The sequence below is a fragment of the Phoenix dactylifera genome, chromosome 8 (assembly GCF_009389715.1).
Source record: "Phoenix dactylifera cultivar Barhee BC4 chromosome 8, palm_55x_up_171113_PBpolish2nd_filt_p, whole genome shotgun sequence".
NCBI lineage: Eukaryota > Viridiplantae > Streptophyta > Magnoliopsida > Arecales > Arecaceae > Phoenix > Phoenix dactylifera.
Window position 1 is genome coordinate 16,622,979 of NC_052399.1, and position 14,216 is coordinate 16,637,194.

The 14,216-nt window shown below is 36.4% G+C and overlaps 1 protein-coding gene across 3 annotated transcripts; it reads left to right on the forward strand.

Moving 5' to 3' along the window:
* The first annotated feature begins 1,798 nt into the window (after window positions 1-1,798).
* On the forward strand, window positions 1,799-13,671 carry LOC103702532 (ABC transporter E family member 2-like). 3 transcript variants are annotated; one of them, XR_005512872.1, is made up of 13 exons: window positions 1,799-2,123; window positions 5,975-6,060; window positions 6,143-6,240; window positions 6,324-6,441; window positions 6,524-6,613; window positions 7,906-8,210; window positions 8,301-8,496; window positions 8,577-8,762; window positions 10,006-10,275; window positions 12,274-12,519; window positions 12,683-12,824; window positions 12,966-13,123; window positions 13,268-13,671. XR_005512872.1 is itself a non-coding variant. In XM_008785001.4 (12 exons), exons 1-11 carry the CDS (start codon window positions 2,021-2,023, stop codon window positions 12,800-12,802), a joined length of 1,818 nt encoding a protein of 605 aa, XP_008783223.1. In that variant the 5' UTR covers window positions 1,799-2,020; the 3' UTR covers window positions 12,803-12,824; window positions 12,966-13,671. The 3 variants fall into 3 exon arrangements, 1 of the variants encoding a protein (XP_008783223.1); XR_005512870.1 differs by having other exon boundaries at window positions 12,683-12,869; window positions 12,966-13,671; XM_008785001.4 differs by having other exon boundaries at window positions 12,966-13,671.
* Window positions 13,672-14,216: the final 545 nt, after the last annotated feature.

The window sequence follows — 14,216 nt, forward strand, 5'->3', positions numbered from 1 at the left end:
AAAGAAAACATCAAAGTCCTAGTTGGTATAAACTTTTCCCTTGCTTAAAATAAATATTATAGTTTTCTTTTTAAATTTATTGCATCTTCAACACTTATTGACTGAAATATTTCCAAAGTTTAACAATATAAAACCATCAACTCATCAACCAAAAACATCTAATTAACCACCTCCAAGTTGGTATATAATATTTCATTCCTACTTAATTGAATATTGCTGCAATTTTTTTATCTTTTCCCTTGTTTACTTTTTTATGTTGACTCAGTAGCTTCCAATGTTATGTTTCGGTATCTTTAAGGATAGATGGAAAACATAAACAAGTGTACAAAAAATATGTAACCACCTCACAGCTAGCATGTGCTGTCATTCGTCCTTCTTAGCTGAATATATCATTTTTTTTAGATTTTATATTGAATCTACTCTTTTTGACTTGTCTTGATCATCATTTAACATTCAATATTAAAAGTCTCCATCAGACATCCATCCAACATATCTAATCACCTACCACCTAGTAGATAATATTTCATTCCTAAAATAAATAGATATCTCCTGAATCAACAAGTTGTTTTGGATGGAGCTAATCAATGGTTCAGTAGAATCCACAAGTTATGTAAACTTCTTTCCCGAGCTCCAACCTTTATGGCCTCACTTTTCGTTTGAAACTGGAATAGAGTAATTTTATCTTTAAGACAATTCAACACTAGATGTTGATATATATGCCAAAGCATTGTATTCATTATAAAATGCATTGCAATCTACACTAAATAACTTGCTAAGTAATTTTATCCATTCCTTTATCATATCCATATCAAGAATATGAAATAATTATTATGATTTACCAAAGGACAAGCGATGTATGAGTTATATGAATATTATTTCATTTATCAATAAAATGTGGGGTGGCTTGCCACTATTTTGCTAAAAAATGAATATTATTAATTTAACTTAAAATTCTACTTTAATTCATCGCATTATCTACTTTGTTTTACTAGAACATTTCATTGCATATATCAGTCTGTACATGCATGGATAAAAATAATCAGTGCAAAAATAAAATGCAAAACTTAACAAGGTCAGCAACTCGATAGAAACCTAGGCATGCATGCAAGCATCTAAATTTATTTATAATGTGAAATTAGCATTCTTTACTTAGCAACCAAAGTTATATGTCCGGTTCTTGGGTGGTGCATTTTGAAAATTTAGATATGAAATATTAAAATATGGATGACCCCCCCCCCTCTTTTCTCTCTCTCTCTCTCTCTCTCTCTCTCTCTCTCTCTCTCTATATATATATATATATATATATATATATATATCTATATCTATATCTATATATCAGGGAAAAAAAAGGTAATGAAACTCGAACACTCATTTAAAATCAGATAAAAGTCATGCAATGCAGCGGGTGAGATCTGTTCGAGAGACTTATGTATATGTTTGATCATCTGACCTCTCTTTGTACAGTTCAAATCAACCAAGAAAAAAAGGCATAAAAAAAGAGAAACATAAAGCATCAAACAAATGCCAGTGTTCGAATTTTAGTAATTTACCTACCAAAAATTATATTTTGGGATTAAAAGACGTCCCCACGTCTAGATTGGTGAACATGATGTTATCGCTTTGAGATCCGCGCACATCTCCCTAAACTATCCGCTTCATGTGGCCCAACATTATAGAGCCGAAGCCCAGATTAAACCTGGCCAGGTCCAATAGCTTGTTGGGCCTCCCGCGCCACCTGTCGGGCCTGCCGCGTGGCACGCCGACATACTGTTACTCCGACTTTTACCAGTTTATGCTTCCAATTCCGATATGAGAGGTTCTAGGGTTTCTATGTCCGCAAAGCACCCGCAGCGAGAGGTATCCAGGCGCCTCTCTTCTTCCATCCTTCTCACCTCCCATTAGGGTTCGTTCGTCGTAGGTTTATTTGACGCGGGAGCCTCCTCTCTGCTTCTCTCTGTGAGCGGGGTTCCGTTTTGGATCGGCGCGAGGGCGATCTGCTTGTCTAGAGTAGGGGGGAGCGATGGCGGATCGATTGACTCGTATCGCCATAGTCAGCTCCGATCGCTGCAAGCCCAAGAAATGCCGCCAGGAGTGCAAGAAGAGCTGCCCCGTCGTGAAAACAGGTTTGTTAAATTCCTGTTTCGTGAAAAGAATGCGTTCTTGATCTAAAACTTGGGATTTTTTCTAGTTAAAGATTGTTATCCTTTGATTCTAGGGAAGTTTTTTTTTTTGTGTTTTCGTGTTTTGAAGTCTAATTTATTGAAGTATTGTTCTCAAAGAAAAATCTTTAATATAGAATATTAAAGTTAGTTGAGGGAATTTTGAGCTTCTGTGCCTGCTATTTCGTTTCCTGGGATCTGTCGGAGTGGCTTTGCGTGGATCTCGATGAATTTATAATTTTAATCTAAAATCTGATTTTAATCTCGATGAAAGATCATGCTGTTTTTTTTGAGCTGAGAAAAGTTATTCTTTTATGGGTGTTGTTGGAGGAATTGGATATGAGATGCCATCGCATATGTTTAGCTTCAGCAGAAGGATTTCGATGATTGTTCTCTGGAACACCTGTCGCGGCCTTTGTACTTCTGACTGTTGGCTTATAATACCAATCCATGTTGGGCGGAGACCTTTTTTGCTCCTTTTCTTTTCTTGTGGTAGCTGGGAGGGTTGATTTTGGAAAGTTATGAGTTGCTAGTTGATCTAGACCTGTTTGCATACTATATGCTAGTTGATTCCTGTGAGAAGTAGAAGTACCTAGCTCTTTTTATACCTGAATTTAAGAATATTGTATTGGATGAAGGGCGATATGTCGTAATTTGTGTAAATGGGAGCAGAATTGATATAATCCATTTCTCTGCTGATTCCATCTAGGGCTTCCGCAGCTCCTTACGAGAGTCAAATATTAAAGTTCTTTATGTAGGTTGATCCGGGCGTTGTCAGCATATGTATAAGTGATCTTGTTTGGATGTTGAGAAAATAAAGAAAGTGTTAATGAAAAAATAATGGCTGACTAATTATTGAACCTATATTAGCCCATGAGTATAATGTGCCTACAATTGAATCTTCTTTTTCAATTTCTTTTAATTTTCCTCATGGAACACTGTCGAAGGTGATGGTGCGAATACTGGAGGAAATACCTGCAGCAGGTTTTAATTTTGAATCAAAATTTTCACGTGAAGCTGGGGACACCAGCACAAAACACACAAAATGGAAATTCATAGTTAGGAGGTATTCTAAAGGTACTCAGGTTTCCTACAACCCCATTAATTTAAATGATTCGCTGTTGTTCTGTTATGCTACATGATTGCATAGCTCTCCAGAGCACAGACACTTAGAGAAACGTTCGCATGTGTGTTTCAAATTATTGCTTCTTTTCTCATCAGAGAAAAGTTATCTAATAAATAAGGACAGGATGCAAGCAGCCAAAAAAGAGAAAAAAAAATGTTTGGGTGCAAAAATATAATAAATGAGTTAGGTTTGCAAAAATTCTGGACCAAAATCTATCAAGAATTGATAGCTTCTAATGCGTATATAAACATAGAATTTACAAGGATCTATCAAGAATATATGACCACGACACGAGCTACTGCTTCCATACTGATCCTGGTTTGGTTTGTTTTTAGATAGGGTCTATAATCTATGTTGTCCTTGAACATAGAATTTTCAAGGGTGCAGGATGGTGAGGCAAAGAGGAGGATGGGGAGTCATCATGGAGGCCAAGTTGGGCAGTTTTGTAGGCGCAGTAGGGTGTGGTTGGTGAGAAGAGGAAGTGAAAGCAAGGTTTTACTACTAGAAATCTCAAAAATCTTAGTGGTGGTTGATACTTATATTACTTGGGCCCTTCACTTTACCCTAAAATATCTGCACCCAGGCACTTAAACATAGGTATTATACTAGGACATGGTTTCGTAAGAAGAAATTTTTATGTATTGAAAGGATCCAAAGCTTAGACATGCACTCCACACAACTCACAAACTGGAGTTCATCTAACAGGTTGATATTTAGATGGATCAAGATCTTGATTTATCTCAAGTGATATTTAAAATCAGCAAAAATGGAAAGAGACCAAGATTTTTGAGATTTCGGTTGGTATGATAGGACCTAAGAATTAAGATACCATGATCTTGGCCAAAATAGTAAGCCCAAATTTAATGACCATTTGAGGGTATTAATTTGAATATTTAATATTGTAATGGATGGTTTATGAAAAACAAGCTGATATTTGAATAAGTTATTGGTGAATATATTGAGATTTATCTATATGCATCGACCAGAATAATAAAGGCTGATATGATATGTCAGTTAGATCAAATCAATGAGTGCCTGATACTGATACGAACTGATATCTCAGTTGAGATACTGGAAAGATGATAGCCTTGAGTTGGAAAGAGCACTGGCCAGTGCCTTTTTTTTCCTTCCAGGGTTTTTTTTTTTTTGTTGGGGGGGGGGAGGGGATGGTCATGGAGTTTAAGTAGATTACAGGGAACATGAAAAGAAAGAAAGAAAGATGTAAACAAAGTGCAATCTAGTCTTTTGCCTCCATTCTATGTGCGTAAGTCCGTAAGGACTGCTCAAATAGTACTCCTTGTCTAACAAGATACTCTCCCAAATTCATATTTCTGCTTAGCGTAAGTTTGTTGCAAGGAAATGCATGGAAAATGATAAGGAAATATCGAACTTTAAAAAAAGCAAAAGTTTTCTGGGAAAGTAGTTCTAAACTTTCCGAATTTGTTAATTTTCTAGAGAAACAAACAATCAAAAAACTAGTTTCTTTCGAGGAAAGTAAGTTTTCTAGGCAATTATCCCTGCAACCAAACATACCCTTAATTCATTGGAAGATGCGATTATGACTCTCTTTTTTTGTGAACTTCTCACCAAAATGTTTGGAGGAATCATGCTCAAGGTTCCACTTTTTGGATATATGGATCTGCACCTTGCAAGCAATGAGCTGGGCTTGCACAGGGTCCTGGAGTTCTGAATCTAGATTATGCCAAGCAATGTGTGCCATTTTCCACAGTCTGTTCGAGTTATAGTTTAGCTGAATCTCAGTAATGATATTTTCCTTGATAACCATGTGAATTTGCAGTCAAAATACAGTCAAGTCCTTGGTTATCAATATTTTCCTAACAGCTGAGGATGTTCGATCCAAAAGTTGGCGTCCAACAAAACATGCTTTAGGATCTCTTCTAATCCTTCCCTTGTTGATTCCTTTTTTTTAATATTTCCTGCTACTATGTTAGTGAGAATATATGCCCCACGACTCCGCCTCTTGGTGCAGGAGTTTATCTGATGTATGAATTCTGAGCCAACTTTTCATTATGCACGTTTTCATATAATTTGCCTAGAAATGCCATGTGAAGTTGGCTGTAAAGTGTGGGTGTTATTACAGTGTTGTAGCAGAGAATGCAACTGATGAATTTTTTGAATTCTAAGGCTGTACTAGTTTGAATTAAAAACCTCTAAACATTTTATGGCCTGGGTTGAACTTTGGTTAATGAGCTGTGCTGGAAGGCTCCAGTCCAGAAGCCATCATTAGGTTTAACCTTGCAAATTGATGATTTTTGACTACTCTTGATGGTCGGTTTTAACGTTCCAAATTCTTAGATGCCTTCATCGTCCTCCTATACAATGTATTTGTTGCTTAGTTTATTGGGATGGACCTTTGCAGGTTGTGGCATGCGTATAATAGTATCTCTCTCTAGTAGGGGGTTCTGTCTCTTCTGTTAGTACTAGATGCATTAAATTATTTATCATCATTCTTCCTACCATGTGAAAGAAGGCTAGTTGTTGTTATTGTTATTATTATCATTGTATTATTGTTGTGGTTATTGTTATTATTATCATTGTATTATTATTGTTGTTATTGTTATTATTATCATTGTATGATTCTTGTTGTTATTGTTATTGGATAGTAGAACCATTGTAGGTATGCTTTTTTTTTGGCTCTGTAAGACTAATTTTGCTTCTGTTTTGGCAGGAAAACTTTGTATAGAAGTCACTCCGGCATCAAAAATTGCTTTCATTTCTGAGGAGTTATGCATCGGATGTGGTATCTGTGTCAAGGTATATATGTTCTCTGCTCAACATCTACATTTTTGGTTAGTATGTCTCCTTAACATTGTTGTTGTATTGCCTTGTGATGCAGAAATGCCCTTTTGAGGCAATTCAGATTATCAACTTACCAAAGGATTTAGATAAAGATACAACCCATCGCTATGGACCAAATACCTTCAAGTTGCACAGGTTAGTAGAAAATGAAATGTTTATCCTTATTTTTAAAATTTTAAATTTTCCTGAAAGACACTGATAAAACCCTACAACTGTAGGTTACCAGTTCCAAGACCTGGGCAAGTGTTGGGCCTAGTTGGAACAAATGGTATTGGCAAGTCGACTGCCCTTAAGGTGTTGGCTGGGAAGTTGAAACCCAACTTGGGTCGATACAATGTAATGCCCATTCGACCTATTAATCTGTATATGTTTCTGGATTTATTTATGTACACGACTTTATTTTTTTCTTTCTTTGCAGAATCCTCCTGATTGGCAGGAAATTTTGACATATTTCCGAGGATCTGAGCTCCAGAATTATTTTACACGCATTCTGGAGGACAATCTGAAGGTGCATATGCGCACAAACTTAGTTGATTTTTTATAAACTGAATGTGGGTGTGAACCAATTTGTTCTATTAGTTTCTCATTGTTTATATCACATGTTATATAATACTACATTGCTATTGTCAGTGGTAAATTTTAGGTTTATATTAATCATAAACCGCTTGGTTATGAAATCTTGCTCTGGGAGATACAGTGCATTTGTGATGTCCAATGATGTAAATTGTCAGATGACTAAATCCTTTCTTATGCAACTTTGATTGGACCTAGATGCAAATGTATTCTTTTCATTTTTAAGTAAGTCATGGTTTCCAATAATGCTTGCTTACATAGCTCCATCGCATTATATTTGGAGAGTAACTTCATGGAAAGCATTAATGTTAACATTTTGATATATTTTTTTAAAAAACATATGTCATATCCTATGTATAATGTAAGATATTTGTATTGCTATGTGACCTCAAATTTTATATCATTTGCAATCAGGAACTGATCTACTGCACCCTTAGTAGATATCCTGTTATACTATAGCATCTTATATCTTTGGGATGTTTAGGTTTCTGTCTGGTGCAGTTTGAACCTTTCTGGATATACTATCATGCTTGCAATTAATATTAGAATGTTGGTTGGTGGAATTTAACCAACTGTGGCCAGTGCCTTTAATTGCCACACCAGTTGTCATTTTAAAATAAGGAGCACATGCCTCTCAGTATATGCTTTAGGATTTTGATTCTCTTTTAGGGAATTCTCTGGGGATATTGTGACACATCATGGATATCAAAAAGATGATGGTTATGATGCTGATAGATTATTGTCTATATTTTTGGATGCAGTTATAACTTCAAATCTGTATTATGAATATCTTTTGAAGAGAACACTTTTATAGGTGATTTATAATGATTTGGAACATCAATCTGAGCTAGCTGCTTTAGGTGATTGTTCTCTTATATTCTTTTTATTATGAGGCTAATGCATGCCTTAGATTGAATGTTTTAGTTGTTGTAACAGAAAATTTTCTGCTATAGCTTTGGGTTTTAAAAGCCCTTGCTATTTAAAACTTTTGCTCTAATAATTTCTTGTCCTAAAAGTTGTATAAGTAGCTTTTCTACTGCAAGCATTCACCACGTCCATCTACAAGTCTGCCATTATGTCAGTATTTCAGTCTGCAGGTCCAGTTGTCATTATAATTAATACTGCTTGAACTATGATGATCGATTCTGGTTTCTTTTATTTTTCATTATAGGACTCCTTCCTTTTCAGTTTTTTTCTTTTCAGTAATTACTTTCTGGCACGTAACAGGCAATTATTAAGCCCCAGTATGTTGATCACATTCCCAAAGCTGTTCAAGGGAATGTCGGTCAGGTGCTTGACCAAAAAGATGAGAGAGATATGAAGGCTGAACTGTGCATTGATCTCGAGTTGAATCAGGTTATTGATCGTAATGTGGGCGATTTATCTGGTGGAGAGTTGCAGAGATTTGCAATTGCTGTAGTTGCTATACAAAATGCAGAAATTTATATGTTTGATGAGCCATCAAGTTATCTTGATGTAAAACAGAGGCTTAAAGCTGCACAAGTTGTTCGGTCCTTGCTCAGGCCTAATAGGTACTGGCGATTTCTAGTTTGTACTTTCTTTTTTTTAATGGTTCCATTGTGAAATAATATTCTATAACTCACTCATTTTTCCTTTCTCAGCTATGTGATTGTCGTGGAGCACGACCTCAGTGTCCTAGATTACTTATCAGATTTCATTTGTTGCTTGTACGGGAAACCAGGAGCTTATGGAGTTGTTACTCTACCGTTTTCTGTCCGAGAAGGAATTAACATTTTCTTGGCCGGTTTTGTTCCTACAGAAAATCTCCGTTTTCGAGATGAATCTCTCACATTTAAGGTAACATTCTCATTTTGGAGTCTATATTTGCTATACAATGATAATCCAGTATAATGGTTTGATATTCTTGCCCCTTCCAGGTTGCCGAGACTCCTCAAGAGAGTGGTGAGGAGATCCAGGGCTACCAACGATACAGATACCCTACCATGAGTAAAACACAGGGTAATTTCAAGTTATCTGTGATCGGGGGTGAATTTACTGATTCTCAGATCATTGTCATGCTGGGTGAAAATGGAACTGGAAAGACAACATTTATTCGGATGCTGGTATACTATTCTATCTTTTGATCCGGATATCCGTTGCTGTAATCTTCAACTTTTTTTGACCTGATAATGCAAGCTAGCTTAATTATGTCGATAATCGGTGATAACCTGAGGTTGGACAAGTTTATTTGGGAATTGAAGGGAACATGCTATTGCAGGTGAAAGGGATTTAATTGGTCATATGTAACTTTAAGAGGATTCGAAATAATGCTTGATTCATGTTAGACACTTGACTCAGTCGACGCTTCTCCATGACTTGTGATGACGTTTTGCAGATCATAGCTGTCGTCTACTTGATTGATCTGGTACATATTGCAGAATATGCTTGAACCAGATGATTTAACCCAATTGAGCTTTGTGACCTCACTTGCAAAGCAAGACCCTTACGGTTGCCATATAAGGAGGTTGTTTTCTGCTCATGATATCTCATGAGAGAGGGTTTGGATGGACAATTGTACACATGAGAGAGGTTAGGTGTTGGCACTTCACATCAAATTTGAGGGTGAGAGAGGTGTTGAACAAGAATACAAATTTTCTGAGTATAACGTATTGCTTGTGACATGATGCCCTCATGAAACTCAAGCTAATTAAATTGGACAGGTTTCTAATTTTTTTTTTCCTTCGAAAGTTATAATTCAAAATGCTAGTATTTTTGCACATGTTATGCATGCGCCTATCAGAGGGAAAGTTGGGGGGGGGGGGGGGGGGGGGGGAGTTTGGCTTCAAGTGCCCCTTCATGTTTACATTGTGGGTCCTACAGAAGGAAACTTCACTTCTGGATTCCGGCTTTGTATGTCCCACTCCAGTTCTCTTCATACAATGGTGAATGTATGAGGAGTTACACATGCTTTAAAATTAGTCACATGTAATCAAAGGTGGAATTGAGATTTTAGTTATTTAATCATGTGCAACTGATGATTAAAACTTGGATAACTAGTGACGCAACTAAATGATTTGGTTATGTGAGCAGCATTAACTGTGCGTAGTTGTCATTTCATATGTGTTTTGGCATAATCCTTATGTACCAACTTGTTGCATCATCACCCTACAAAATAACTCTCTTCCTCTCTGTATACGGTATTGGTGTGTGCTGTTGGTTGCTCATCTTCTTTTATGATGGATAGACTCGTAGGGGGATGATATAAAAATTTTTTCAAGAAAGAGAAAAATATACTGATGTTGTTGTATACTGACTATTAACTTTGCTTTGTTGGCCTCCCTTTTTGATTTTGTTGCAAATTCACAGGCTGGATTGTTAAAGCCTGATGTGGTGGAAGATGCAGATGTTGAAATACCTGAATTCAATGTTTCATATAAGCCTCAAAAGATCAGTCCAAAATTTCAATCTACTGTGAGACACTTGCTGCATCAAAAAATTCGGGATTCATATATGCATCCTCAATTCACAACTGATGTCATGAAACCTTTGCAAATTGAGCAATTAATGGACCAAGAAGTTGTAAATCTTTCTGGTGGAGAGCTGCAAAGGGTGGCATTGTGTCTATGTCTTGGGAAGGTTTGTATAATTATTTTTTTGGCAACTTATGCACTTACCATTGACATGCTTCTTTCTTTTTGTTTTGCTTTTCTGATTTCATGGTAATAATTTTTGCATAAATTTATTTTCTGCATTAAATATTCAAAACTTAATTTTATTTGGAAAGGAGAATTGCGATGTAACGAGTACCTTATAAAATTACAGTGATCTTATAGAATGTTTTACTGTTATTATACTTTAGAGTCATAATTTTTTAATAAAATGGTAAAGGAATTTCTCTTTATGAAATTAGTTTCAGAAAACATGATGAATAATTACATCTAGTGGTCAATCTTTTTTGTTCATATGGAGACTGTTGCAAGATACCTTTTTTGACCATACTGTTTTTTGTGTTCCTAATGGGCCCTTAATTTTCTTTGAAACTGCTTAGGAATTTCTCCCTCTCAATTGGACAGAAATTAATTTTATTTAGTATTCGACCTCAAATAGGCTATCTAGTGCAGCTGCCCAAGCATTTGCTTATGCTTGTAAAATGCCTGCCTTTAGATTATGAAGAATGGCAGAATCTGTCTATAACTATAGATCTGCTATAAATCTAAATTTTAATTCCAGATATATTGTCCTTGTCCAATTAAAACTCACCTAAAATAGTAACTGATGTTACAATAATCTGAAAACCTACATGTGGATCTAAACCATCCTCCTATGTTTCTAGTTGTGTGAAAAAAATATTGCACACAGTGCAAATATTGTATTATAAGCCTTCATAAAAATCCCTGCTGGTCATTATTGCACATAAGGCAAATGTTGTATTGTAAGTCTTGCATTTTGAACATGCCATAGACGTTGGATTTTTTTAAAACACTATTATTTAATAACATTTATTCCTAGCTGGGGTTAATGAGCTTTTCATAGGCTTCTTGACTTGCCATTCAACTTTCCAAGTACACCCATGGGACAAGAAGAATCTCTTCAATGCTAAATCCCATTATCAGCTTGCTCTGTAATATCATCAACCTTCTTTTCATGCAAATGTTCAACATTCCCAATTTCCTGCAAAATAGAGGGATATGCTAGGAATTTGACACTGGTCTATGGCAGTGATCAGAACAGAGTGCACGTGAACTGGTAGGTTATTCCTTATTCGAGAGGTGCATACCTTCTTAAATTGCTCCATTCTGAATGATGGCAGTGGTTTGCCCTTCTCGAGCACTGATCAGAAAAAGGACTGAGATGCTTCCTGTTTCTTTACATAGTTGTCTATTGCTTTGTGAAAGCCAACTTCCCTGGTGGAGTGAGATTAATCTGGGGAAGAGAAGGAAGCACTTGACGAAGCTTCCCTGAATTGGATGGATGAAAAATCTGAAAAATCAATGAAAGATCTTCGCTACATTAACAGCTTCCCATATCAAACTTAGTTTACTTACTTTCGGAAGGAAAATGTCGTAGGCTATAATCACATAGGCTGACCAATTGAAACCTCCATACCTTACCATTTGGGAACAGTCGCCGTAATGGAATTCCTTTTTCGCTTAGATGTTTGGTCACAACCATGAATATGTTTACCATTCCAATTTCTTCCGTCTGATGTTCTGATAATCTTTATTTCTTAGCTTAACTACTAAAGGCAATGATTACGTTTGAGAGCAAATGGCTGCCCATGGTGGTTTATTCTGCTTATAAATCATTTTCTTATTCAAGTAACAGCTAATATAGTGATGCTATTTGCTCCATGTCTTCACATATTAGGTTGCATCATACAAATATGCTTATTTTTCATTAACACAAAACAACATATTTGAAATTTATAACCGAGTAGATTGGTGTTTAATTTTTGTATTGTGCAAGGGAAAAATCTGGCATTGGAGTAATTATTGATTTTGCTAATTTGTAGTTTCATAATACTTTTACTGTTGGATCATAAGAAATTGTTTAGAAGAAACGCATTTTATGAATATGTTGAGTTTTTTTTTTCATTTTTGATGCTTTTGGTATTGATTGGGGTTAGTCGTGCAGCCTGCAGACATATATCTGATAGATGAACCAAGTGCTTATCTTGATTCAGAGCAGCGTATTGTTGCCGCAAAGGTGATAAAGAGATTTATCCTTCATGCAAAGAAAACTGCTTTCGTTGTTGAGCATGATTTCATCATGGCGACTTACTTGGCTGACAAAGTTATTGTATATGAGGGGAAAGCCTCTCTGGATTGTACAGCCAATGCACCTCAGTCATTGGTATCTGGGATGAATCGCTTCTTATCTGTAAGTGCCAAAATATATTTCATTATTTATCTAATATATTCTGTTCTTTCATCTGTTTATATATTAGTTATTTTGAATTTCATGATATCCAAGCATAATCCCATCTACAATATTTTGACCTTATTAACCATGAGAGTGTATATTTGGTTTATTGTGGAAACAGCATCTCAATATTACTTTTAGGCGGGATCCCACTAACTACAGACCTCGGATAAACAAGTTGGACTCTACCAAAGATAGGGACCAGAAAGCTGCTGGATCTTATTATTACCTTGATGATTGATGTAACAATAGATTATACACAGGTCTCTTTTCTCACTCAGGAAAGGGGGTCGGTTATGGTTGTTTTGGTGTGTGCATTTATGCTTGCGTGCATGCTTTTTCTGTGTCTACGTCTGTTCCACCTTAGCAAGTCTCTGACCTGTTCTTGCCACATTGCTTTGCAGGCTATTTTTTCATATTCCCTGTGTGTCAGTGATGAAGATGATTCGGTTGAGAAAACAATCTGCGACGATACATCGAGATCCACCGTGATACATGAAGATCTGCCATGATGCATGAAGGCCATCGATGTCATATTTTCTATCTGATTGCAGAACTTTAGGTTTGAGTTTTTTCTTCCCCTTTTTGCAGTTCTTTAATGTTTTATCTCGAGATTCCACCCCAAAGGAAAACATTGGCTATCGCTTTAGTTCCTATAATGAGGCTGTAACTTGAGTTTTAGAATTGAAGGAGTAGTTTCATATAGGTTGCAACGGCCCGTTTGATGGTGGAGTTACGCCATCATCTACCCGTTGAAGATCTTGCTGGTGGTGAAACGGTTGTCTGCATAAATATTGATTGATGCCTACGGATTCAGAGATTTTCTTGGTATGATATCTAGCTTTTCATCACCTTCAGCAGCTGTTGTTATAGTTGACGAGTAGCAAGCTTTCTCCTGGTTTCATCATGTCACCTGGATTCTTCTCTATTACTCCTTTGAATTCTTGTTGGTACTGGGGTAAAACCTTCGAGTTATCGCCATTTTGTGGTGTTCTTTTGATTCTGGAATGATGAAGTGAGCCATTATATATGGATATCTTCGTTTCTGAAAAAACTATCTTAACTGTAACAGCAGCATTATATTATGGCAGAATTCTCTCTACCATTGTCTACTGGCCTTTATCTATGCAAAATTCATTATAACAGTTTCGGAGAATTAGTTCAGCACGGTTCCTGAAGCCTGGCGAGCTGTCTGGAAGCTGATGCTAGAACCTAAAGCATTCAAATATGTCGGCATCTAACAGAACTTTTATATGATATAGTTTAGTGCAAAGCGGAAGTACGTTCTTTTGACGTTCTTCTTACTATGGCCACCGTGCCCCCTCCTTGGAACTAGTTTTTGAGAGGAGAAAGGGTCCCAGGTCTATATACTTGTAGATGCATTCTACCCTTTTGAAAAGCTCAGAACTGGAAACTCCTTAAGATTAGTGGGTTGGTTCAACAAATGGAAATCCATTTCAGACCTTGTTGTTCTTCCTGCCAGACCTTGGTTGACGTGGATGAGGAAGAGAAGTATGTGTGAGTTTATCTTGATTACGCCCTTGTTGCTCAGTTTTTTTCTTTCTAGAGGGAGATCATCGATCGATAATCTAAGCCTTTAGCTACATCAAAATTTATTCAAACGTGTGATTTCTCATGAAAGGTTTTGTAAGAAA

Coding starts and splice junctions, on each gene's coding strand:
- LOC103702532 (XM_008785001.4), top strand. CDS start 2,021: ATGGCGGATCGATTGACTCGTATCGCCATAGTCAGCTCCGATCGCTGC. Junction 6,061..6,142: donor GATGTGGTATCTGTGTCAAG/GTATATATGTTC, acceptor CTTGTGATGCAG/AAATGCCCTTTTGAGGCAAT. Junction 6,614..7,905: donor TTCTGGAGGACAATCTGAAG/GTGCATATGCGC, acceptor GGCACGTAACAG/GCAATTATTAAGCCCCAGTA.